We start from the raw sequence: 27,586 nt of genomic DNA, 5'->3' as shown, positions 1-27,586 counted from the left end.
CTTGTGGAGTTACTTTGAGAAATGAGATAACATGTGGGCAAATCTACCACTGTACCTTCTCAACAAATTATACATACATTGCTCTTTGGCCTTGGCTCCTGCTACCCAGGCCGCTTTGTTTCCTTCTCCATTTTAAAGAGGAGATGAAAAGAACAGAGAGGAGATTGGTACAAATTACCATTAAGGTCAGCACACTCTGAGATTTTAAGATCCAAGAGTACCAGAAAATGTAAATCACTTTTTTTTTTTTGCTGAGGAAGAGTAGTCCTGAGCTAACATCTGTTGCCAATCTTCCTCTTTTTTTTTCTCTTGAGGAAGATTAGCCCTCAGCTAACATCTGTGCCAGTCTTCTTCCACTTTATATGTGAGTTGCCACCACAGAATGGCTGACGAGTGCTGTGGGTCCACGCCTGGGATCTGAACCCGCAAACTTGGGCTGCTGAAGTGGAGTGTGCCAAACTAAACCACTACACCATGTGGCAGGCCCCCAACAGCTTTTAAAAATATACGAAGTTGTAGGCATTGAAAATACGATTAAAATTTGGGTTTGGCATAAGAATTTTACATAGTATTCTGAATATGTTAACACATATAGTTTACAGTAATCATACACTAAATTATATGTATAAGAGCCAAAGGCTGGGAAGAAAGCTATAAAATGAGATGGATGGATCCATATTGGCAGAAAAAACATGCTTAGGGTATCTAAATACAGACAGACACAGAATGTGTGTGAGATAATAAAAATGTGGTATACAATGCTGTGCTCATACTCTTCCCCTCACACATTATATGAAAACAGTCTTTGTCTTTGATGTGCCCATTCTAAGCAGTAAAAATAGACACTCCATAACCGAACACACACAAAAATAGGTGCAGATGCTTCAGTAAAAGTATATTTCATCCTTGGAAAAGGAAACCATATTTCTCATATTTGTGATTACAATAGACTGGCTAGCAGTTGAGTCTGTATGGAAATCACTTAAAGTCATTCTAATAGTTTTCCAAAAGTCTCCAAATTTGCCAGAAAACAAGGAACCTACAAAAATGATTGATATAAAAACTAAATAAAAGTAACTAATTGAAGGAACAGTCACTGATAGTTTTCATATGTAAATTTTGGCATTACATTTTATTTTTAATTAATTCCATTAAATTGGTGTTTCATAGGTCAGAGGGTTTTATGACTATACACCAAAAATGTTGTTTATAAAGCCATTTACAAGGAACTGCCCACAAATATTTTCTAATGCATTTTTTCCTTTTGTCCAATTCAAATTGTTATTACTTCATATTTTCCTCCTTTAAGTCCAATTTTCTTCTTTTTATTCACTTCCACTTCCTTTCTTTGCCCTGTAACAAGGGGTAGTCCATTATAAAGTCTACTCCATTCTTTTTGGAATTTATATAGCACCAAATTACTTTAATCTGCAAGTATACTAAGAAAGAAAAGGAAAAAAAAACAATAAACCAGGTGGTAGGAGATAAATATCCTCACATACACACAGTCTCACTTCCCCTACTCCCCCCACAAAACCCATAAATGTGGCGGCCAAGGCTTATTTATGGAAAGGACAAAGAGTAACAGGATAAAAACGAAAATACATCCAAAGAAGCCTCTTAGTCTCCTCGGCCTAATTTAAACAGGGTTACTCAAGTTCATGGATTGGTAACGGATGATGTTGCACAACGAGGATGAATCAAAGAGTCATCGCTAAGATATTGTTTTATTCTAAGGATGGACTATATCATATGTTTTGCCCTAAGAGACATGACTCACAGGGAGCCCATGGTTCCTTTTCCTTTCTTCCCTGAAATTTGAGCAAAACCAAAAAGGGGTGGGGTAGGGGAGCCACACAGCTAGAATCTCACACCACTTCAAGGATGGTTTCAATTCTGCTAGTAATCAGATATGCGACTTAGGTAAGTCACGTAACTTCTCAGTCTCAGTTTCCCCATCTATTAAACAGGGATAATTCTACCTAATCTACCTACCTCCCAGGGGTACCATCAGGATCAAAAGAGAGAGGAGATCTGAAAGTACTTTGAAATCACCAAGTTCTACTGATTCTACCTCCTATCTCTCAATTCTATTCACTTCTTTTTGTCTTCACTGTCACTATTCTAATTCAGATCACCAATATTTTTTTCCTAGGCTAGATCACTGGTTTACAAATATCATACCACACAGGTGTCCATTCATGAGGAAAATGAGAAAAACCAGGGCAATGTAGTAAATTTTGCACAAAGCTAAAGATATTCCATTTAAATATCTAACATTTACTTGAGTTCTCCTGTGTGTGGTGTGTGTGTATTTGTGGGTATGTATGTTAAAATGTCCTTTATTTGTGAAATGATTCTGACAGGTGGTATGTTTTTTAATGTCCTTACTTAACAAAATGAAAAGGGTAGCAACTCTATTATGTTGACCCTCAAAATTAAAAAAAATGTTTTTGCTGGTTCATGAAATCCAAAAGTCTGGGTACCACAAGTCTACATTGCCCTAACAGACAAAACTATTCAAACAAGCTGATCTCCCAGTCTTCAGCTTTTATTTCCAATCCAGCTACAGTGTGTTCTCTACACAGTAGCCAAAATGATCAAACTAAAACAAATCTAATCCTGTTATACCTGTGTTTAAAATACCTCCCTTGCTCCCTCGATTTGGCTGACAAGGTTCCCACCTCATCTCATGCCACCCCTCCCTTGCACTTTGCACAGCACCCATGTTTTCGGATGGCTCATTGTCACCCCCAGGCTTTTGCACAGGAACAGTCATCCCCTACCTCACCTCCTCTTTTCCAACTAAATATTGCATATCCTTCTGCTTAGCCATCATCTTTCTTGCTCTCCGGGTCTTCCTCAATTCTTCCACATCCAGATTACACGTATGCCCTATGTGCTCTTACAGCAACCCTTCCCTCGCTGTAGAACTTCATCCATACAGTGATAAATATTTAGTGGGCTTCCGCTACGTGTCAGGCACTGCTCTAGGTGTTGGAGATACAGCAGTGAATAAGACAAAGCTGACAAAAAGCTGACATTCTAGTAAGAGGAAACAAACTGGCAATTAAAATTCAAAATAACAGGACGTAAAATATCTGGTGATTGCTCATCACGGTAGCCCATGAACCTAGCACAATGCCTGGCTCTTAGCCGGTGCTCAAAAAATATTTGTTGAATGAATAAATACAGGAGTGTCAAAAAGTGCTCTACAAATGTAAAGGACTGACTACTGTGTGCATGGGTTCATACTGGCCTATTAAATCTCTTCTCAGCATATGGCCCAAGCTTTCAGAAGCCTTAAAGCATGCTGTGTCAGTCATACCAGGGCATTCACTATTCTAAGACTTGGTTTTATACTTGGCAAAGCAGTAATTTTACCAGTAATTTTCAGATCAAATAAGTTAAACACTTTAGTCTCAAAAGTTTCAACTTGGCATAGTATGCATCTTCCTCAAACTCAAAACACAAAATTAAAAGAAAGCGAGTTGCTTATATGGTTCAGACACCAGGATGCTGGCTTCATACTATATCTAAAAGGTTAATACTGGAAAAGTCAATAACTACCATGAACAAGGATCTTGTCAGATCACTGTTGAGGCATAATCCCACCTGAGTTATCACCTGCTGAAGAAAATTAAAGTCAAGAAAGCAAACATTTAATGAATATTAACTTGCCTTTGGTTTAAGAAAGGTCTTAGAAATAAGTTTTCCTTTAATTAAGAATAAAAGTAACCCAGAAAGCTGAAATGGGATGTGAGGAACACTCAACATGGGTCAGCTAGTCAGCATAAGAAAGAGTTGGCAGTACCCAGGTGAAACTGCTCCAGGGTGTGACGGTAACACCATTCTGTTCATGCAAAGACTTGGAAAATAGACTTTCTGGACAGAAGTGGGCCCAACATCTCCCCTACCGAGCTGACAAGCCAAAAAATAAACCTGGTACAAGTGGTCTGAAAACAGTTTGCTGTCTTTACAGACTGCAAATGTATCAAGCCCCAGGCCTGAGACATGTACCAATCAATCAACCAACTGACAAACATGTCATAAGCATTATGCTACGTGCCCCGGAGGACACTAGCACATATAAGACACAATTCTAAGCCTCTAGGAACTTAAAATCAAGTTTAAAAAACAAAACAGAAATTAATGGAAAAACAAAAAACCATGATTGAAGCATTGGCATGGTAAGAACCAAAGAAGTGGTACAACCTTGCTCTGGTGGCCAAAGCAGAGGGGAGAGCCTACAGAAGGATGCTCAGGGAAGGCTGGCTTCACAAGAGGGGAGGCAACCAGGAGGATGACAGATTTGGGAAAGCAGAGGGGGGAAAAAACCAGAAACTAGTCTAGGTGAAGCTTGGCCTTAAGCACAGCTCAGATTTATCTTTCCCAGGGTTGGCGGGGGAAGGGTGAAGAAGGAATGAGGAAGTGCGTGGAGGAGAAGAAGGAATGAGGACACTGCTGAGGCAGAGATGTGGAAGGCCTGCCTGGGGACAGTGAAGAAGGCTGGAGCAAAAAGCTCCTCTAGCAGAGAACAGGTTGGACTGTGGAAGGCCCTGAATGCCAAGCTAATGAATTTAAACCTTATTTCTCAAATACTGGAAAGCTACTTGAAGTTTTGGCAAATTACCATGTTTGGGTCTGTCCTAAAAATTTTCATACAAGTCTACACTGCCGACACAAATGAGTTAAAAAAACAATTTTTCTAAACAATGTTCCAAAAGTTTAAAAAACAGCACATTTTCACAGATATTTAAATAAAATCATATCATTGTGACTAAGTTTTAGATCATTCAGTAAATCACATATACTTGAGTAAATGCAGCAACCACTGACAGATCCATTTTAAGCAGCACTGAAAAATTACTTTTGAAAGGCAAACCCAGTCCTAACTACACCCACTCCCTTACTTCGCCCTCCCCCCAAACCTGACTAGGGTCTTTATTTTACTTTAAGCGTTACAGATTTCCTTATGTACCTGGAAGGAAGAACTGTTAGTCATCAATCTGGATGGCGTGCGTTAATAGGGTCTTTGTTCAGAAAATTTAATTACAGGTTTGAGCCTTGGACGAATGTAAAATGAAAATATTGGAAAGGACTTTCTCTCTGCTGATCTGCCAACTAAGCAGTACCACGGACTTCCAAAATTGTCCCTGTGTGCATTATTTGGAGAGGCAGTTTCTTCCCTGGTGTCTGGGGCATGGCTGACCCGCATTTACTCCTACTTGCTTCTCCAGCCTGATCTTGAGCTGCCTGTCCCACTCAACTTCCAACAGAGGTTCTGGAATCAAAGGCCCGAAGATGCTCAAATGTAATTTTGGCAGTTTCATACCTTTTGGAGGCTTCTGCCTCAACAAAGGCAGCATGACTGCACTCGCTTACGCTGGCTTCAGACAACCCCAGGGCTTTACCACCTTTGACCCCGGTAAGCTGTGAAGAGGGAACACAGAGTTGAAAGCCAAGCTTTAATCTACCTCAAAGTTTACGAAATAATTTTACTCTGGCAAAAGTGATTATCTGGGGAAGGCTGCTAAACCAAAGGTATTTGGGGCTGCATTTTATACTTTGTCAATTATCATATAGGTGCTAGCATTTAAAACTATAAACAAGGAACCAAATAAATAGCAATAATACCAGTTAAAGACACTGGATTTCGAAAGCTTTCTGAGCAACAAAGCAAGGAGAAAACTCTGGTTAACAAAAGAGCTGTTTTCTAAACCTTGGGACATGTTTAGGCACTCTTCCCCAGAAAATCTAAGATTCATACCAGTGTCACAAAAGAGAAAGCTGCTGACCAAAAATGTCAGTAAAACCAACTAGAAAAGTATAAAGAGAATTTCCTAAAGTAGTAGGGTGAACAACTCTAAGTGCCGGGAAACGTCTAAATCAGTTTCTCTGAAAGCACAACAGAGTTATGGTAAAACTTCCAGTTTAAAAAACGTAGGGGATGATTTTTAACTTCAAAGTAAAAACAGAAGTTAACAACTTTTCCAATATATTCACACATTCAGATTCCTAAAGAAAAGCAACATGTAAACATAATATACAGGAATTATTAGGGGAACACTTAACTGAATGATGAAAGTAACTAAACTCAACAGATGATTTTAGAAATGAGAACAAAGGACTTGGGTTCCTCCTAACTTTTGCCATTGTTTCATTCACTGAGCCCTCATGTTATCAGAGGCACTATGTTTGGCACTGTGGGGGATACAAAGATGAACCTAGGCTTTCAGTCCCCCTCAGTATTGGAGGAAACTCCAAATCAAAATCATAAAACACACAACAAGAAAAAGCTATCCTTTTCTGAAACCTGCCTTAAACATGGAAAGGCATTTCCAGTTCAAAATGCAGAGGTAACCATTCCCACAGAGGGACGATGATTTGGATAGAGACATGTGGTAAACATTTCCTAGGGAAGGAGCAAATGAAAAAAGGTCAAAGGTAAAAGTCAACTGAGAAGAGCTGCAACATCTCAGCAATTTACAAATTTAAAGGAGAGCAACAGATTGAAGGGTGGGGATACACACACCACCTCCATTCATTATAAACTGAGATTTAAGAGAGAATCTTTTCCTTCTCTGGGGTGAATACCACAACATCTGTTCTCTTGTCATAACAGCAACTAAGTTGATTTAAGAAAATATTCTCTCTCTCTTTTTAAAGTTGTTGGTGCATAATTACATGATTTCTCTTGAGCCTTGATTTCCTCAAGACGTGTTTATTCTGCACATCTGCTCTCCCCATACCTGATTACACAAAGGTATCATAAATAGCAAAGCAACAGGTATAAAGAGACCAGCCCTCAAAACAGATCAAAGCAAACAGCCCGTGGAGTCCTTTGGAAATCTTGGCTGGCAGCTCTTGTAAATAAAAGTGCTTCTAAAGCAGAAAGCATTCAACTACCGTATTTATATAGGGCATGATTGACAGGTCAGTTATTAACTTCATAAAAACACAGGCAATGTTAACTAGCAAGAATGTTTGTTCTAGCTGTTCTATCTGAAGGAAAATGAAATCCAAGATAGAATGGCTTGCTCTCTGTTTCTTTTAAGTATTTATTTTAGAACCGTGCAGTATAAAAGAATGTTTTTTCAAGTCAGTGAACTTAAGCTATTTTGCTTACTGTTCTGGAATTTAAGTATGTTGTTATAATTCTTTAGAAAACAAATGTTACATTTACTAAAGGCAAATTCCAATGGTGCACCATGATCTTTTCAACCCCTCAAAAATTTTATTCTTTTGAATTACTAAAATTAAAGAAATTTTACATTAATTGTTTCTTCCAGTCACTAAAAGTATACCAAATTGGAGAATCACAGAGCAGGAAGGTTTCCTCCCCCTGCTCTGGAAGACGGCATGTATTCCTTGAACCGCTTATGGTAGCAAGTCTAAAATTTGGCAAAGGAGATAAGAATAAACTGGTTTGTACTTTACTAATATTATTTTGAGGGTTTTTCTTTATTGCTAACACATTCTATACGTACATTCTACAATAGTCAATATTACAATGCAGTATATTTTCTTTTAAAAACTCTCCCCCCAAAAAAATCAGTTGTATGCAGATATATGGTCAGGAAATCCTCAAAATCCACTTTTGTGTGCAATGGTTTTCATCCTTGAGGCTTAATATTGTTAGCCCCCACCCCCCATCCCAGTGGAAAGTAACAAAAATGTCAGCCTATGTTTCTCCAACTTGAAGAGCAACATTTACAATAGAGCTTTAAGCAAGAATATAGAAAAGAAATCTAAAAACCTTCATTTATCCAATCTATAATCTTATTCTTCTATAAAATGATTTATTTAAAAGTAACATGGAAGAAGTAGAAGAAAAAACCCCCCAAATTTTGCTTTTTTGAATCAATCAGCCAATAAAGACTGAAATTATATAAAGTTGGCACTTCCCAGTCAAATAAAGCTTATGAAGTGGACCATGTGTTTATGTGCATGGTTGTTTATATGGTGTTTAATATCCTCAGGCCTGAGAGGTCTTCCCTGTAAACATAACTTCTGTTAAACCCCTCTTGAATTAAATTTAAAAGGCTATTTGTTATCAAAACGTTTTACTCTTAGCAAAGGCTGTCATCATATGAGCTGAATACCAAACACAAGAGCAAACCAAAAATCGCCAGAAATCCATCTTTGCTCATCGGCACATTTAATGTACCACAATCTTGGTTCCTCCAGCATCCTACAAGTAACAGTCTTTCAGGACACAGAATTCTTATGAAATAAATACTCAGCCTTAGAACATACCCTGGCCTCCTCCACTATCCACCCCTCCCCCTCCCCCCGCGGGACTGTATTTTCAAACTAGAATATTTGTTTTGACAGACTTCTGCTTGCTTAATTCTCTGGCAAAGGATTTCTTGCACACCCCTAGCCAGTAATGAACATTTTGCCAGAAATATGCAACTTCTGGCACAACAAGAATAGGAAAGAAAAAAAAAACCCTGCCGGCAGAGACTTCCAGAATTAAAGATAAAAGCAGGCACACTGGATGAACAGAATCCTTTCCCTTAACATATTATAATTTCCTCTTGTTTTCCCCGCTTCTCACTATCATGAGGAAAACCGTCATTTGGCAGTTTCACATGCCTTCTCTACACTATATACAGCAATGGGAAACTATTCACTAAATCTTGGTTTCTAATTAAAGAACTACTTATCCAAGTGAAAAATGTAGGTTAGCTAATCCCACTCAGAGAGTAAATCTCCAAAACAATTTCTTAATAATAGTTTATCAGGAAAATTAAAATCCACTGAACTTGTCTAATCCAGTGGAATACCTCTCTTTCATTATTTCTCCAGTTACATTTAAGGACCTAACACTCAAAAACTTAACAATGCAAGATGGCTCCACCTTCCCCACTGAGCTCAGAAGGGTTGGGCTGGATATCACACGGCTCTCCCCAAAGAGCTTAGGGTGTAGGTGAAGAGCCTCTTTCTACAACTACCCAGATTCTCGAGAGAAGGAGTAGCCCACAAAATAGATTTCCTGCATGGGTGGAGTCAGGCACTTTCCAAAAAACAAAACAAACTACTCATGGATCTTGGAAGGCGGGCACAGGGGAATAGATAAGCATGTCTCCCAAAGAATATCAGATTGCTGAAATACTCAATCTCTGCTGAGAGATCCTCTTTTTCCACATGTCACTTAAACGCTGATGCTCCCAGGAGTCTATCCTCACCCCTCTCTGGGTTATCTCATTCACTCTCCTGGCATAAAATACTATCTACACACGATGACTCCTTTATCCGGCCCAGAACTTGCTCCTATGCTCCAGACTCAGTATATTGAACTGCTTAATTGGATGTCCCTAAGGCATCTCAAAACACAGATACAAAGCTGAACTCTATCCCCCCACGCCCACACCAGTCTGTTTCTCCTACTAAATCTTCAACTCTGTAAATGGCAGAATCAGCCCCAAACACTGTCCCAAGCCAAAAATCTGCCATCGTCCCACCATCCTTCCTCTTCCTTGGTCCCCTTGTTTTTCATCAAGTCCTGTCAAATTTACTGTCTTAATATCTCTATTCAATATCCTCCTCGCCCACCCCATTTCTGGCCTGAATTCACTTCTCACCACCCAGTCCATCCAGAGTTTCCCAAAGTGTGCTCTTTAAAACACAGTTCTTCAAAAGATACTGCATAAAAAAGGATTCCATGATTCAGTATTTTAAATAAGTAACTACATTGTGACTGGAGAGTCACAGTATCTACTAGCATATTACAGTTTTCAAGAAATCCTGGATTGAAGAAACATGTTCACACCAACCTTTCACCACCATCATTTATCCTCCTGGCTCTCTTTCCCCTACTGTTTTTCTTCACTCGGCTCACTTCTACTTATCCTTCAAACTCAGGCCCTGACTTTTACAGGAGGCCTCCCCTGACAGTAGGAACTCATCCCTACTCTGTGCTTCCAAACCTCTCCTCGCATGCCTCTACACAGAACATTCATGCTAACGGTGTGTAGCCTGGAGTATGTCTCCTCTGCTTGATTGTAAGACCCCTGAGGGCAAAGACTTCGAATTACTTATCTTCCAATGTCCAGCACATTACCTGGCACATAGCAGTGGGTTAATAAACCCTGCTGAGTAAATAAACACTAACAATAGCTAAATGTATTGTCATTTACTCTGTGCCGGGCACTCTTCTAATGTCCTTGCACGTATTAACTCACCTAATCTGCCGAAAAACCCTACGAGGTAAGTGCTAGCGTTTTCCTCATTTGATACAAGAGGCAACTGAGGCAGAAAGAATGAACGTGTTTCGTTATTCCTCCAACACAATCTTACTTTCTTGTCTCCAGCAGGGTAAACAAGGGTAATTTTACTTTACGTCTTAGGAAAGAGGATGTGATTAAACCACTGGAAAGCTGTTTGGCAAAACTTTGTTACTTTTAGAAATACTGTATGTTATAGAACAAAAAGCTTCAGTGTAATGGGAAAATAACTGGATTAGGAGTCATACCTGAATTTGAACACAAGCTCTGCTTCATACCGGGTATGAGACATGCAGCAAACTAATAAAGTAAATTCCAAGTATGTTATTTAGAATGAGGACATTAATACTTACCTTACTGAGTATTCGTATCAGGATTATATGAAGTATGTATGTGAAAGCCCTCTGTAGGCTTTATGTTATAAAGTTGGGTATATTGATACTATTACTACCACGAACAATACAATGGAATGATGTCTCACTCCCCATATAGCAAATATTTATAATTGATTACTGTATATTTCTATTTTTATTTCCCTTGTGAATAAACTGGTCCAAATAATTGGAAGAGTTTTCAAATCTACATAAAGATTTCTACCAAAAGTTAAAAAATTTTCTGCTAAATTGAAGCAATTGAACTCCATCTATTTTGAGGCTCACAGTATAAACTGGGAAATAAGAAAAACCATTGAGTATTAACAAAAAAGCTTGACAAAAGTCTTAAAAATTTCAACAAAGCCATGACCAGCACAACTGACTAAATTATCTACACTGTAGAGAGACTGTCTACACTCTCCTGTCACTAATGGAATCTTATATAATATAACCAGTGCTCTCAGCCCTACAAACTATGAACAGCTCAGTAGATAAATCTCAATAAGCCTCCACATCAAACAGACTGGAAGAAATCAAAAGACCGCTGAGCTAAGCCAGACCAGGCTGATATTTTGGTTTATTGGTTAACTGTTATGTTTGGAAAGGCATAAAGCTTAATTGCAAGGCTTGAGGTGTATGTCAAAAATGCCTGACTTAAGTAGAAATTCTGATCATAGCATCTGTCACTAGTTAAAATACATGGAGATTTTTATCCAGGATATTTTTTATTGTTTATATTTTCAATAAACGAAAATAACCCAGTCACATGGTGACTAAATATGAATCATCGTTTCAGCTTTTTGAGAAGGTTTGGAAATCCCAGGTGTAAATTCGGGAGTAACACTGTTGTTAATCCAAGTCATGTGAAAGTTAAAAAGCGGGGGAATCTGGTTTAGTTTATGACTTCTTGTGGCATTAACCATAGGTTTCTCACAAATACTAATGAATACAACACTTGGAAACACTATACGGAAAACTGAAATCCAGTCATGTTATTTGGATACTTTTACCATTTTCTACTGAATAACTAACTCCACTTGGCTGAATAAGCATCAAAACTAGACATTTCTCAAAGGCCCTAGAAGAAAGTAATTTCTCCTAGTAAAGGTCCAGCAAAGGTTTTAGTGAAAAACGGAAAATGAAGTCTACATCACTGCTTTGCCCTCATTCCACTGCTACCAAAGCTACTCAGCTACGCTCAGCCCATCAGTCTTTCCACAGTGCTTTAGGATGGGAAACAACTTAAAACGCAAGCCCTCCCCTTAAGAACCTGGAATTGATTTGAGAGTATATAACTAATTCACAAGAGGCAACACCAACACAAGAAAGAGACATCACGTGCAGTACACCAGGATGAGTCCCAAAGAAAGGAGAACAACAGGTGCTGGGATGATCAGTTTATTCATCCAATTAACTTAAAAACAATTCTCACTAAAAGAGCGCTTCCCGTGCACCAAGCATCGCTGCACCAGGCCCCGTGTAAGCACGATCACATTTACTCCTCACCACTACTCTGGAGGCAGATCTTACATCATCCCAGTTTATGATGATGCTGAGATAAACTGAGGCTCAAAGGACTAAATAACTTGCCCGAAGTCAGCCGAAAGTTAAATCCAGATCTGCCTACCTCAATGTGCATTTTCCCAGCAACATCAATATATCACTTCCTTGCCCCCTATGTAAGGCAGACCCTTTACAAGGCATTGGGGTAAAAAGGGGCATCAGACACAGGCCCTGCTCTCAAGGAGGCCACAATCAGGTCAGGGAAGACTTCCTGGAGGAAAAAAAGGTTCAGGCTGAACCTCAAAGGATGGGAAAAATCAGCATACTGTAAGTAGAAGAGAACGGACAGGGATGTTAGGAGCAGAAAAGGCATGAACAAAAGCAACAAAGGAGAAAATCTTACCTTCAAAGGAATAGTAGGAGATTAGCTTGCTCAGAGTATATGTATTTGTTGATAGCTGGCGGGAGTTTAATAAATATTTGTGGGTTTGAATAATAGGAGATAAGGTGAAAGGGCAGGTCCAATTCTAGAGGGCCTTGAAAGCTAAGCTGAAGAAAATACAATTAACCAACAAATAACATGGGTAAATGTTCAACTTCACTAGTAATAAAAGCAATATAAATTGAAACATGGTAATTTTTTCCCTCACATTCTCTTAAACTTGCATTAAAAAGTAATAATACCCACTAGTAGGGAAGATTATACATGCTAGTAAATTTGTAAATTGATATCTTCTTATTTAAAAGAAGTCTGGCTATCAGTTTCATGGGATGTTTATAGTCTTTAACCCAGAATTTCCATTTCTGATAACTTATCCAAAGAAATAATCCAAAAAACATGGGCAAAGCTAAAATTCATGAGGATATTCCCTGCACTACTTTTTATAATGTGGAAAAACCAGACAGAATGTAAATGCTCAATGGTAGGTAGCTGGTTAAAACAAAAAGAGAAAGGTTAACAAAAAGGGAAAAGGCCAGTTAAAGGGGCATGGACTCTAGACTATAGGCAACAGAGCTAATGAAAATTCCTGAGTAGGAACGTGACACAGGTATAGTGTTTTTCAAAAAGATCAACTTATCAAGAAATCTGACAATATATAAATAGAAACTGAAGACTAAATATACCATATTACCAAGAAATTATATTGTACCTAGGAGAATCTATCTGCAAGAAATAACCCTAATATTAAAACACTCTGTAAATACAGACACTCACCACACCACTATTAATAATATTATTTAAAAGACTAGGGTAAAAACTAAATATTTAATACTAAGAGAATTATTGACTAAACTAGGATATGTCCATTACAAAGAATGTTACTTAAAAATGCTAGAAAGAATGATATTACACACAAAATCCTGAAAAATCATTAAATTTCAATTTAATGAGGGGTGAGGAGGTAGGGGCAGTGAGAGATTTCTAGAGAAAGAAACCTCCACAGAAAATGCCATGAATGCCATGGAATTCAATGTTCATGGGCAAGACAACCAGTCTGGCAGTGAACGGCAGCACAATTTTGAAGGGAGTCAGGGCTGCAAACAGGAAGGATAAAAAGAAGTAAGTATTTACAAATGGTATGTCCCTCGGTGGAAAGGCCACAGCTTATAAATGGTTATATGACAACTGAAATACATTTTTCCAAAGACATAAATATAAATGGTGGCATTGCAGGTAGCCCACAGAAATCTATTTACTTCCCCGTTGAAACATTATACTTTTACAATGATAAAAAATTAAAACCTATGCTATTGCAATATTAGAACTAATCAAAACAAAACCATTGAGAGGGAAATTCTCTTTTATTTCCCTAAAATATTGAAGCTTAAGGAAAAGCTGGCCTAATTAAAGCATAAAGGAGACAGAGATGATGACTTATGGTGTGTTTCTGGGGAAAATTGGGCATTCACGGCCTTTGGTGGCCAGTGACATTGTTTTTTTAGTACACAGAATTTCATTTCCAAATACAGATAGGGGAAGCACATCACCAATACTGCTCTAAAGTTTATTGGTCAAGATCATTTATTGTCCATACAGACAGAACACAAAAGAAGGCAGCAAGATAAAAACATGGTCAGGTGAGATTTTCCCACCCAAACGGCAGAACCGGGATGGGAAAGAGGAAGAGGTTCAAAGAGGATATTTGTTTGAAGAGCGTGAGAAAGAGCTCTGCTAGAAGTGCAATTACACAGTGGCATGGAAGTGAGGAAATGGGAGGGGGAGGGACATGCGAGGGAGAGGAAAGGAGTTGACAGTACTTATGGCTTTCCACCTTGCATTACGGTTGAGTTCAAGTTTTATCTCTCTTCCTCTACTGTTCTTCAGATATTTAGACCATATTTTATAAGTGTCTGTACTCCACTCAATGCTCAGAGCCTTGAACCCAGTGAGCACATTTGTTGAATGAATGATGAAGAAAAAAAATGATGGACATCTAAACAGACCACCAGTTATAGAAATGGAACCAGTGGCCTAGGAGGGCTTTGATTACAGGGGGTAAAGAGGAAGCAAGTGAATTAAGGGGAGCAAGTGTGTAAATGATCATTCACACACATCTAAATCAGTTGTTTATAATTTGACTGATCATAGAGATAAATACAAGAAAGATAAAGATGTACTAAGAGCAATGGATGGCTCTAGAACTGTGCCTATAGAATAGAAAACTCTAGACCTCCAAGATTTAGCCCAATTGGAAGAGACTTACTGATCCTTGTCAAACGTAGCCAGTCTGACCCAATCTTCTGTCTCGCCTGGCTGGTTTGCCCTGACCCAGACAGCCTCATGTTCCACTTCTACAAAGGCAGTTTGTGCACAGCAAAATGGTAACAGTTTGGAGGAAAAAGAAAGAAACTTAGTAGACAGAGAAAAAGAGATTGTTCAAGGCAACTGGCCTAAATTGAGTTCAGAAGCCAAAATGTCACATCAAAATATTACAATCAATTTCAATAGAATAGGGAGTTTTGGTTCACAAATAAAAATAATTAAGTACCAATTCCAATAAATTTAGAAAGATCATTTGACTTCACACCATTTGGCCTTACAAGAACAAAATCAATGTTCTAATTATGGGTCAAATTCCAAAGTGAATTAGAGCTCATCACAAAAAGCAATGTTAACATTCTGTTAGCTCATCAGAGATTAGCTATGAGCCAAGGAGACATGTCATATTGCGGAGTAGTGTTTTCTAACTTAGAAACGGACTGTATTTTATTCAGAATCTCTATTTTAATGCTCTACAAAACTTTTTTCATGTATGAAGACATATACTGTGTCCCTGAGTGAAATTTTTATAATGCAAAGTTGGTTACAGGAATGAATTATACAGAACCACAGGTTTAGACACTTGTACTACTACATATCTTTTAAAAATAATATGAAGGAATTGTATAAATAAAATAATAATACACTCTCCTATTAGGCTAAAATACGACATATATTACTTACCCTCCTATTAAACCATTGTTTAGGGGTTTTTTCGAGGAAGATTAGCCCTGAGCTAACATCTGCTGACAATCCTCCTCTTTTTGCTGAGGAAGACTGGCCCTGAGCTAACATCCGTGCCCATCTTCCTCTACTTTATACATGGGACGCCTGCCACAGCATGGCTTGATGAGCAGTGCTATGTCCGCACCCAGGATCTGAACCAGCGGACCCCAGGCCACTGAAGCGGAACGTGCAAACTTAACTGCTGTGCCACCGGGCCGGCCCCTAAGCCATTTTTCTCAATGAAAACATTTTCAAAGCTTTTGAGATAGCCTAGAAGACTGTAGCAGCAGACATCATTAGTCACCTAAAAATTCATTCTCCCATCTCATCCTTCCTTTTAACAGTATTTGACTTTGGTTGGGTATTCACCCTTCTCTGAGTAGTTATATGCTTCAAGAAGGGTGGTCACCAAGTCCATACCCAACTGGAGGATCCTGATTAGTCTAAGCTTATTATGGTGGATCCATTTTCCTCGTCAGAATTAAGTTGGAGCATGCTAAGATGTTAACTCTGGCCAAAAAGATGGGAAGGAAAGTCTGCGTGGTGTGAGAGGGAGAGCATGGGAACACATACAGGAGGTGCTACTGTTACTCTTAAAAGGAAATAGAAACGCACAAGGCCACTGGATATTGTACCTATCCACTGTTGTACCTAGATGTGATGTCTGGAACTGCAGTCATCTTGCAACCATGAAGAAGCTTGCCTGGAGCCAATGTCATCACATCAACGATGGCACAACAGAAAAAATAGAAAGAACGTGGATCTTTGATGTTGTTATCAACCTGGAATGAACTTAAAACTTCCAGGTTGTACATGAGATAATAACCTTTCCTTGTTGCTTAAAATTTTGATTTGGGTTTTCTGTTACTTGCAGCCAAAAAGCATTCTAACAGCTGCAAGTCTGAATCATTTCGAGCCTCTTTAAACATTAACAAGCCTCTTTAAGCATAAACATTATTTGGGAGATGAGGGACAACAACAGAGTGTGCTGCTTAATTTACTAGCAAGACATACAGTCTAAAGGCTTTGAACTCAGCCATACTAGTGCATCCTAAAGCCTTACCTATTATATTTCAAAGCTGGTTACTATCTGTTCCCCCCTCCCCCTCTGCCCTTGCTACACACACATACACACCACACATCATAGTCTGATGGATTTGGTACTGATCTTGCTGATTAGTTCATCAACCATGTTGCAGGCCCTATTTCCCCCAAAGCAATGATAAAGGCTCTGGGGAAAAGGACATTATCTTCTTCTGACAGAATGGCAGAAGATTCATTCTTATGTAGAATATAATGCTCATTCCCCCAAAAAGGCACTTTAAATATCACAAGACTTTAAAAGGCCTAAAATTATGAAATTTTCATTGATTCATATTTATTTGACAACTCAGGATAATTTATAGTATACTTAACTGCAACTAAAACTAAGCCGTTCTTTTGCTGCCAAGATATATCTGAAATGAGTATCTTCCTTTCTCACAGATGGTGCTGCTCTTAATGATGGGAGACATGCCCTTCACCTGCCTTCATAAGGATCCCCACAGAAGTCCTCCAAATTATGTCTGATGAAACACAAGGTGGTAAATGATGTTCTTTAAAAGAGAGAGAGAGAGGGGCCGGCTCCGTGGCCGAGTGGTTAAGTTTGCGCGCTCGGCTGCGGGGGCCCAGGGTTCGGATCCTGGGCGTGGACATGGCACCGCTCGTCAAGCCATGTTGAGGCGGTGTCCCACATCCCACAACTAGAAGGACCTGCAACTAAGATATACAACTATGTAGTGGGGGGGAGGAGGTTTGGGAAATAAAGCAGAAAAAAAAAAAAAAAAAAGATTGGCAACAGTTGTTAGCCCAGGTGCCAATCTTTACCAAAAAAAAAAAAGAGAGAGAGAGAGGTTTTCCATGGTCAGATAATTTGAAGAAATATTGCATGCTATATCCCACTCTTGAAGATTCACAAAACACATTACAGCATATTAAATGTTCTGAGAAGTCATAAAGAAATTTCTATTTAATCCAGCCTTTCTGAAACTTACTTGACTCTAGAATCTATCTTTCACTGAATATCTTTTGATATCTTGGGGAAACTAGTAATCCTCAAAATATATTTCCCTCTGAAATAGCCACTACTCAATTTAGACATAACAAAAAGAATAAATGCTGAAGTAACCACATCAGGCTGGAACCATGCTTTAGCAATCTATAGAGAATACAAGTTATTCATAAGTAACTCTCTTCCAGGGTCTTACATCAGATTCTCCAATCCCATCACCCAGGGACACAGATTGCAATCACTTCTCAAAAGATTCTTAGAACAATGCTTTTATCATGGAACATTCCAATATAAAAAAATTTAACGGAATCCTAATGTCATGTAAAATTCAAACTAACCTCCACAGCATGTCTGTTTTATTCACTGATACATGCCCCAGAACCTGCTACAGTGCTTACAGAGTAGGATGGTCAATGAATCCCTGCTCTAGGAATGAATGAATAAATGAAGAAATGAATGATAAATATTTCCATTGTGTCCTCTCTGTCCTAGTCTGGTTTATTTCCTAACTTTCTCAGACATATACAATGTGTGTTCCAACCCATGTATCTTTGTTCATGCTATATAACCTCATATGCAACAGCCTCATCTCTACCTATCTAAACCCTGCTCATCCTTTCAAGTCCAGATTAAGCCCTGACTCCTGCAGGGACCTGACCTCATCCTCCCCTGACCCCCTAATCCCCTGACAGTACCAGAGAGTTTGATACTAATTTTTCCTAAACTAGTTCACATGTTGGCCTTCTCTCTCAATAAATGATAACTCCTTGAAATTCAAGACTATGTCATCAACTACTTTTGTACATATTAGAGTGCCAAGGTATATAACAAGGATCCAATGAAAAAAATGTATTGATTATATTTTATAAAAAAGTTCAGTGTGTAACAAGAATAGTTGGAAATTCTTGGAATTTCTAAACTATACATTACTAAAATCAATAATTATAAGGACCAAGTTCTGAATAAAGAAGAAATACTACCCAAGTTCTAAAGAAATCATTCCCTCTGGCTTTAACCTCTTTGACTCCATTTTCTCATTTGGAAAATAGCTCTGGGTATTTCTCTACAGGTACTGAATGAGCAACAAACCCCCTGATAAATGAAGACTTTCTCTCACAGTCCTGGAAGCGATCCTGACGTCTTAAATTATGTAATCCTGGTATTACATTATATTAGTCTGGTTCATATAAAATGTAAGCTACAAAAATACCAAGCTAAGAAAAAATATTTACTCATGCTTTTACTAAGATGCAGAAAGAGGATACATGCATTGCCAAAATTCCATAGAACATGCTCAAACTAAAGCCACAATGCCTTAGTTATTAAAGAAGGCGATGGCCTGAAGCAGTGCTTAGGAACAAAGATCACTTGGTCCACATAAGAGTCAATATTTAAGAACACAATGACTAATTCCCACTTCAAGTTCAGGAACATATTTCTTTTTAAGAGGTGCTTTTTGGTTAAAATTTTTATTTGTGGTTTTCCTACCTGTGATGCATGGACCTAAGAATGAACAAAAACTTGAAACATGAAACTCTTCAGCAGGCCAAAGTGTCAGTATAGACCTAATTCTGATTTTAAGTACTTCTCAACAAGGGTTACATAAGAATTATACTCTACTTCTCAGTCTCCAAAAATACTCATTTATCTATTCTGCCTTAACAATTGGACTCAATGTTCTATACACAACTGTGGAAAATGCATAAATGACACCTCCAGACCATATCAAAAACTGGGGCTGGAGTCATTTTCAAGTTATTTGAATCCAAACTAGTATTATTGTTGCTAATAGAAACTCCATTTATAAATAATCGACTAAGTTTTTAAAATGTTCCAGTTGAGCTTACTGTGAGCTAATAGTACCATTAAATTTCTTTCCAGCACTAGCTGTACGACCTTGAACAAATCGCTCAAATTTTCTGCATCTCAATTTTCATATCTGCAAAATGAGAATGGGACTGAATGGCTTCTTAGGTCCTCTCAAAGATACAAACTAATAATAATAGTTATTATTAACATTTTTATTAAAGATATGAATGAAAAATTAAGCAAAGATTTGGAAAAACATTAGGTTAAGCCTAGAAGGCACCATACCATAGGCAAAGATTGCAAAACCCCCAAATCCTCTCCCCATAGCACCAAACTATCATCAAATACAAGAGTTTTACAGAGGTAAATGTCTTACTGGTCACACTGCCATCCTATTGGGTAATTTACTTCATTCCCTACGTGGCAACCCGAAAACTAAGATTTCTAGCTTCCTGGCTTTACAGTAAGACATTAGAAACCTTGCTACCTGCTCCTCCCTCACCTCCGTCTGCATGAAAACACAGTGTGAGGCTCACAGAGGAAGAGAACATTCATGGGACAAAAGGCACATAACGTCTTCCACCACCACAGAAAGGGTCTTGTTTTTCCCCCCTGCTTTATCTCCCCAACCCCTCCCCACCCCGTACATAGTTGTATATCTTAGTTGCAGGTCCTTCCAGTTGTGGGATGTGGGACGCCGCCCACCTCAATGTGGCCTGACGAGCAGTGCCATGTCCGTGCCCAGGATCCAAACCCTGGGCCGCCGCAGCGGAGCGTGAACTTAACCACTCGGCCACGGAGCTGGCCGCAGAAGGGGTCTTAAAGTCATCTGGAAACAAACTTCTCCACTACCCCCCTGACCCCACCTTCCTCCTAAAATCAACCTGTCATGTGGGGAGATGTACGATTCTTGCTCCACACTGAGACTCTGGGTAAAGTGGCTCATTTCCCACAGAGGTTGACAAAAAAGCCCAAGTCTAAAAAGGTGGACTCACTGCTCATGAGGAGCTGTGTATGTTGGTGTGTAAATCCCCATGTGCCCTGCAGATGAACTGGATTTGTACTCTAGTTCTGCCACTTTCTGGCTGTTTGACCTCCAGCAAATAATTAAATCTCACCAACCTTAGTTTACTCCTCTGTGAAATTAGGATGACTCTATCTACTTCGCAGGGCTGCAACAAAGGCCAAACTAGACACCTATAACGAAAGGGTCTGGCACATGCCAAGCATGCAAACAGGCACTAAGGATATGCTACACCCACCCCCTCCCTCTCCCTTCCTTCTACACACGTGGAACAGAGACTCCAGCAGAGGAGATCACGGCCACACTCTTCGTTAAACGTCAGCTTCCCTAGAGCCAAGAGTATGTCTGATTCATCTTTGGATCCCAGTACCCAGCAGAGGGCCTGGCCCAGGGTAAAAAAGTAATAAATACTTGTTAAATGGAGAAAATGAGAATCCTTTTGGTCTGAGGATGTTAAGATTATTCTGGCTACAGTTAAAGAAAATTCTGATTTTCAGTTTGGCTAAACAGGCGCTTGCTACAAAGTACTATGCAGTTCAAAGCAAATAAGCTATTCTGAATTCTAATAATTACATTCTCTAAAATATAAAAACCCGATTGCCCTACAGCTCTCAATTTTAGCTTTGAGAATCCAATTCTTTCCTAAACAATGGAGTGGGTAACCACAGAAACTTGTGGAATCTCTTTTCCTAGAAAACATGAAGAACAGGAGAGAAGCCAGTCTGTCTGGAAATTGCTTCAAAATCTGTCTATAAGCAGGGGTTGGACTAGATTAGATGCCCCTCAAAGGATCCTTCCAGACCTACACCGCTAAGATTTTAAAATAATTCTCTGTTATTTACACTCAGGAAAATAAAATAAATATAATTTAACATCTCCTAATATAGTCATTAGAAACAATTTTACTTGGACCTAGTGATGCTTTCACAAACATTTTCTTCTTAAATTGAACTAAACTATCCTAAGCTATTAATTTGAATATGAGCTCCCTCTAACAGGACAGAATAGAGATCATACCAACAAGACAGAAAACAAGATTACTATTCTTTTCTTCCTCTTCCTCACCCTACCTGTTTTCAGGTACTCCAAATCTATTCATCCCCAAAGCTTTATAAGAAACACTACTTCTCCCCAAATACTGCACTAAATTCTCCCATTAATGAACTATTTTTTTTTTAAGATTTTTTTTTCCTTTTTCTCCCCAAAGCCTCCCCGTACATAATTGCATATTTTTAGTTGTGGGTCCTTCTAGTTGTAGCATGTGGGATGCCACCTCAGCATGGCTTGATGAGCGGTGCCATGTCTGCACCCAGGATCCGAACCGGCAAAACCATGGGCCACCAAAGTGGAGCGCACAAACTTAACTGCTCTGCCACGGGGCTGGCCCCCCATTAATGAACATCTAATGCATCCATTATTCATATCATACTGTGCAGCTGATTAGTGTATGTTTTCTTCTATTTGTATCTGTTTCACAAATAATTTTTGTTTACCTAGCAGAAATGTAAGCTCCTTGAGCAAGGTCTAAGTTTTATACTTCTCAGGTACTCCTCTATCGTGTCATTACTGAGTTCATGACAAATGCTTACAAATTCTTAGTGGGTGACTGATTGATTTCAAATAAAGAGAGAAAGCAAGAGCTACAGAATGCTCTGTACGCTGAGCACCTGTATGAAACTTTAGCAAAGTCTAAAATAAAGTTTTGCAGACTGCCATATTGCTAGTTATCATTTACCCGGGACTGGAATAGTCGAAGTTAACACACAGGGTGGCTAAAGGGAAAGACCTAGAGTTAAAGATCACATTGGTTCAGTTCCTGCCCTGTAAGGACTGAGGAACTATCAAAGTGAGCCCACTCACACTGCAGATGGAAACTGTTCTGGAAAGCCCAGCGCACTCCCCAGGTCACAGAGCTGTGCAGGTTCTGATTCTACATGGGATGAATGAGTCACTCTGTCAAGCCCAGTCAGTCAGGGAGTAATCAACAGAAAGGAAAGAAACTTTAGAAAATTAAAATGTAATAACATAATTTAAAACAAACAAGTGAACCTTATACTTTCTCATTCTTTATAATCCAAAGAACATTATCTAGAACAAGACCAATGGGCTCTAGAGTTCAATCATTATGAGTTCACTCTCCATACTTCTAAATGGGGAGGTAGAAGCCCCTGCTCCTCTCTGTATATGAGAAGGGAACTTGTTGTCCCTACTATGAGGCAGGTACTGTTTGAGGCACTGGGAATACACACAGTTTACCAAACTCACAATTCTAGTAACAATTATGGAAAGCCTTAGCTTAGTATTTTACAGCAAAGGAGGCCTCAAGAATAGTCCAGATCTTAGACGAGAAAACCAAGGCCCAGAGAGGTTCACTGACTTGTCTCAGTTAGTTATCACGGCTATATGGCAACAAAGGCAGGAGTAGAAACCTCTAGGAACAAAATTTACTTACTCATTAAGCAACTATTTCTGCATGCCTATCATATGCCAGACACTACACTAGGCACCAGGTATGCAAAAATGGATAAGAGACTGACCCTGTTCTCAAAAGGCACAGTGTAACTGTAAGACAATGATAGGACAATAATAGAAGTAGTAAGAGAGAGAAAAAGCAAACTGTATCTCTAATTGCACAGGACTTCCAATATTTTTAAAGAAAATGAACTGTTAATAGTTTGTTTTATCCTCACCATAGCCCTGTGAGTACAGAGCACAGATCTCATTATTCCTGTTAAATAGATGGAGAAACTGAAGTGCAAAGCGGATAAGGGGAGTCTATTAAGGTCAACTCTAGTGGCAGCAAAATGCCTAGAAACCAAGTCTGTTTACTCCAAGATAGACACTTTTTTCCACTAGATGGGAAACACAGATGTTCTTTTTATGTCCAGTTCCCTTCTGACCAAGAGCACACATTTGCAAGAGTGTGTGCAGAACAATCTGTGGCTGTGGAAGTAGACTTAGCCGGCCTGTGAGGTCTCATCAGCTGAGTTTAGTTATTCAATGGCTGAGTAACCAACCAACAAGACATCATTATTACTAGCATTCTTAAAGTGCCCGTTGTATATACACAGAAGAGATGGAAAAGGCTCTGCCCTCAGGAAGTTAATACTGCAGGGAACAGGCATATAAACATTTCAACAAAAAGTGACATAATTAAACAAACCACAACTAGAAGAACCACTACAAATAATGGCAAATTTAAGACACTAAAGGTTTTGCAGAGCAAATCTAGTGGGTGCTGCCAAGAAATCTACTCTTTAAGGGTTAAACAGAGAATGGAAGCCTTGTATGTGTAATGATACATACCAATCTTCATATTATTGAAATGAAGGCTCTTACCAAAAACGTTCACCACATTTTAAAAAATTGTTAACTTCTTAATTCCTACATTTCACTTTTCAACCTTACTCAAAACAATTATATGAATATTCCATTTCCCCCTTTCTTAGAGAGTGATATATTTTGTAACCTTTCCTATTTAAGAGGAGTGAATTTATAACGGAGGCTCCCATCAGAATGCCTTTGGCAAAAAGATTCAAACAGTGTGGTTTCATTGCACTATTCTTCCACCTTCCTTCAGATAACAACCTAAATGAAATAAATCCGATAATTTTCTCTTGTACATAGTCAAATCTGTAAACACATCCAAGAATCACTCATTTCATAAAAAAGAAAAGGGAAAAAAGCATTTCTTCATTTTCAAGTTCACTTTTAAACATTAATTTCACTTGTTTGATAACCTCATATCATCTTTTATTTATACCATTATTTATCACGGCCTTCTCACATGACCAAACTGTTTTAAATCTTAGCACTTTGTTGAATTATTAACAAAATAAACAAAGCTAAGGAGAAACAAATACTAGTGATTTCAAACTACTGACAGGAAGAATTTCTTTAGGAACTGGCTAAACAGTAAAAATTATAAGCATCCTTTCAAAGGAATAATGTTATCATTATTTAAAAAATACAGCTGGAGTTAAAAAAAACAAGAAACCTCTCTGGTATTTCCTGAATATACTCAGGGGATGCATACATATAGCCTGTTGCCTTCCTTTTAAATATTTATTGAATTTTATAGGGTAATAAGTAGCAATTTAAATGACAATTCAGTAGGTAGACAAACTGGTAGGTTTCAGTAAAATCCCCAACAGTGCATCATAAAATTATTTCATGATATTTTTTAATTCCTAAGACTTAGTTGCATCCCAAGAAAATATATTTTAATAAACAAAAGCCTAAAACCTAAATTAAAAGTGTGATAATCAAGTTTTTTAGGTAGGAGAGGAATAGGGCCTGATTTATCTCTAGATCATCAAGCGGAAGACCACTGGGCCAAATTGGATCCTAAATGCAGTTAAGACAGTAATTAAACATGCAGCGACAGTGACATCTAGTGTTAACAACTGCGAGCCACTGGACTACCAGTAAATCCCAAGCGTTAAAGAAACAACTATTCAAAGCTTCTCTTCTTTAAAAACCAACAAACACAACGTGTGCATTGTATCTAAAAATTACCCATAATCAGTGTTTCGACAGGTTTCCTTCCAGATGTTAAAAAAAAACTTAAAGAGAAAAACATCTTAGAGAGTAAACATAATACTGAAGACCTCAAAGTAAAAAGTATTGCTTATTCTGTGTGGCCGAGATCTGTAACTGCTCCCTTTGGTCAGAGTTTAATGCAAAGGTAACCTGGGACATGTTCTGATGAGTGTATCATAAACATTTAAACTTCCAGCTGTAAAAGCAAAGATACTGCACAAGCTAGTACTTGATGACACATCAAGAAAAAGCAACTTAGGACATTTTAGGAATACCTGCAGAAGATGCAAATTAAAAAAAAAAAATTTAGCTGTTGCACTGAGAAACAAGCTCTAACTTTCAGCCTTTGCTACCTTGCTATATTTTTGTTGCTTTAAAAGGTCCACTCATTAGCCAGTAGATATTTTTGCCCAAGGGCTTAGAATTTGGCAGCATAGATTAACTTACTATAGTATTTTTATATTTTTATGCTCTAGATGAATCTATAAAAGTAGCAAAATTTCAAAATTTTTTTTGGCCAGGACAATATTTTGTAAAAAGTAAAGTTAGCATTAGATGGAATTTACCTATTTTTTTTGGAAAGTTCATCCTTTCCCCTTTTAACTCCAAATATTCTTGTGATCAAGGTACTGAAGAGAAGTGTGGATGAATTTCTCACCTAATATAAAAATAAACACACAATAAGGGTTAAGAAATATTCATGGCATGAAACCAACATTTACAATGTTCAAACTAGACATTCAAAATCATTACCCAATTGGCTAGTGTGGGGCTAAAGAAAATATGGTTTGTGTTCATAAAATAGGACAATTTTCAAAAACTTTATAGTAGTTCAATGACTTGCTCTTAAACTGAGCTCTACAATGCAACTACCTGCACACGACACAGCTCTTTCCTATACTTCTAACATTACCACCAACTGTTGGCATTATCTCTTTGTATTTGTATCAAATAACACTTCTTTAAAAAAATAAATTCATTTTTCCACATCTTTTCCAGTGATGAATATCCCAGTAAAGAACTCAACTTTTTCCATTTATTTCTGTAATCATTTACCTATGAGAAAATATTTATAAGACCTAACTCAAAGTATCCATGTTATTAATATGGTCAAGAATATCCGAAATGTTGTCATTAACCCCATAATGACAGTAACCTAATAAAGTAATTTTAACGCTAAAATTATCTGAGACAACTGGTTAAGAAAAATAAGAGGAAAGAACTATTATTAATAAACATAAATCATTTCTTCAAAATGATAATAATAGAGCATATCTATTCCCAAACCAATGTGTCAAGATGCTTTGCTATATAATAAAAATGTCTTGAATGCTATGGCTTATTGGGCTTAAATTACTTTGACAAATCAAAGTAGAGATACATAAATATGTACTGACTTCCCTACTTTGTGTAAGGCACTATACTAGAACCATGAAGAATATCCAGAAATAGAAGACACACACTTACTGCCAACACAAGGCTTCTATTCTAATCAGATAGGTATCATAATTACAGGGCATATTAAGTGGCAATATAAGAAGGGTAACTAAAAGTAACGAGGTAAGATTTAGAAAATAGCGTCCTGAAACCACTGCCAGTAACGGTCACAAACTCCAATGAGCGACAGGGGCAGCAGAGGACTGGGTCTAAGGCAGTCCCCTATTCAGCTTCAGCTGAGTTGTTGCCATGAGGGAATAAAAGCCCAGTGTTGCCAGATGATCTGCTTTTTCAAGAGAAGCCAGAAACCCCTATTTTTATGTGAAATCTCACTATTTTGAAGTGTTGACAACAAATTAAAGGAAAAAAAAAAAAAAAACATTGTAGAGGCCAAATAAAACACAATTGTAGGCTAGATTTGACCTATCAGCTACCAGTTCACAACCTCTCCTCTAGAAGCCCGACTGACTCAATTCATGCATGGTAACTCTAGAAGTGGACTATAGATACACTGGCACAATTCATACTAACATTGCAATGAAACCCTAAAATTGGACAAATTCACTTATGTCCATTCAAAAGTCAACAAACATTAACAAAGCCCCTACCACGGGCCCTGCCTAATATCCCCAAATGACATCTCCTCTGCCCTAGCTCAGGTCTTGATTATCTCTTACCATTGACTTAGTTCCCAAGACTCCTAGGTTTAACACAATTTGGTAAAGTCATCTAGGCCCTGTTTCCTCTCAGGATTCGAACGAAAACATAAAAAGAAAAAACAGAAACACAAATTCCATCTTGCTCTAAATCAAACTTTCTGACAAGGGCTGCCAGATGCAGTAAAGTTAAACCAGGAGTGCCTGGAGGTGAAAGAGGATGCCTGCCAATGCACACCTTATTCAAAACTGGAGAGGACTGTTCGACAAAGTGAATGGGCACCCCCAGAAAGCACGTTCCCTTGTTGGACTCAGTAGGCTGGAGACAGGAGACACGTGATGTCTTTTAGTAACGTTAAGATGGATCAGTAGTTTCCAGTATTATCAGTCATTATCAAGTTCCCTCATGAGCAGCCAATGATCATCATTATCTATTGCAGTAGGTGTGGCAAAATGGTGATATTCTATCATT

General features: G+C 38.3%; 1 protein-coding gene across 6 annotated transcripts in view; it reads right to left on the bottom strand.

Annotated features, from left to right (window-relative positions):
* THADA (THADA armadillo repeat containing) overlaps positions 1-27,586 on the bottom strand; it is a 307,081-nt gene that overhangs the window by 191,376 nt on the left and 88,119 nt on the right. For all 6 annotated transcript variants that reach the window (XR_006529036.2, XM_044772317.2, XM_070512173.1 and 3 more), the window contains exon 26: positions 25,588-25,679. Coding sequence is in view for 5 of the 6 variants with exons in the window: in XM_044772317.2 (XP_044628252.2) it covers positions 25,588-25,679 (92 nt within the window). In the remaining variant the exon portion in view is untranslated. The remainder of the gene's footprint in view (positions 1-25,587; positions 25,680-27,586) is intronic.

The sequence above is a fragment of the Equus asinus genome, chromosome 6, assembly GCF_041296235.1.
Source record: "Equus asinus isolate D_3611 breed Donkey chromosome 6, EquAss-T2T_v2, whole genome shotgun sequence".
Classification (NCBI taxonomy): domain Eukaryota; kingdom Metazoa; phylum Chordata; class Mammalia; order Perissodactyla; family Equidae; genus Equus; species Equus asinus.
This window is presented reverse-complemented; position numbering and strand designations above follow the sequence as displayed.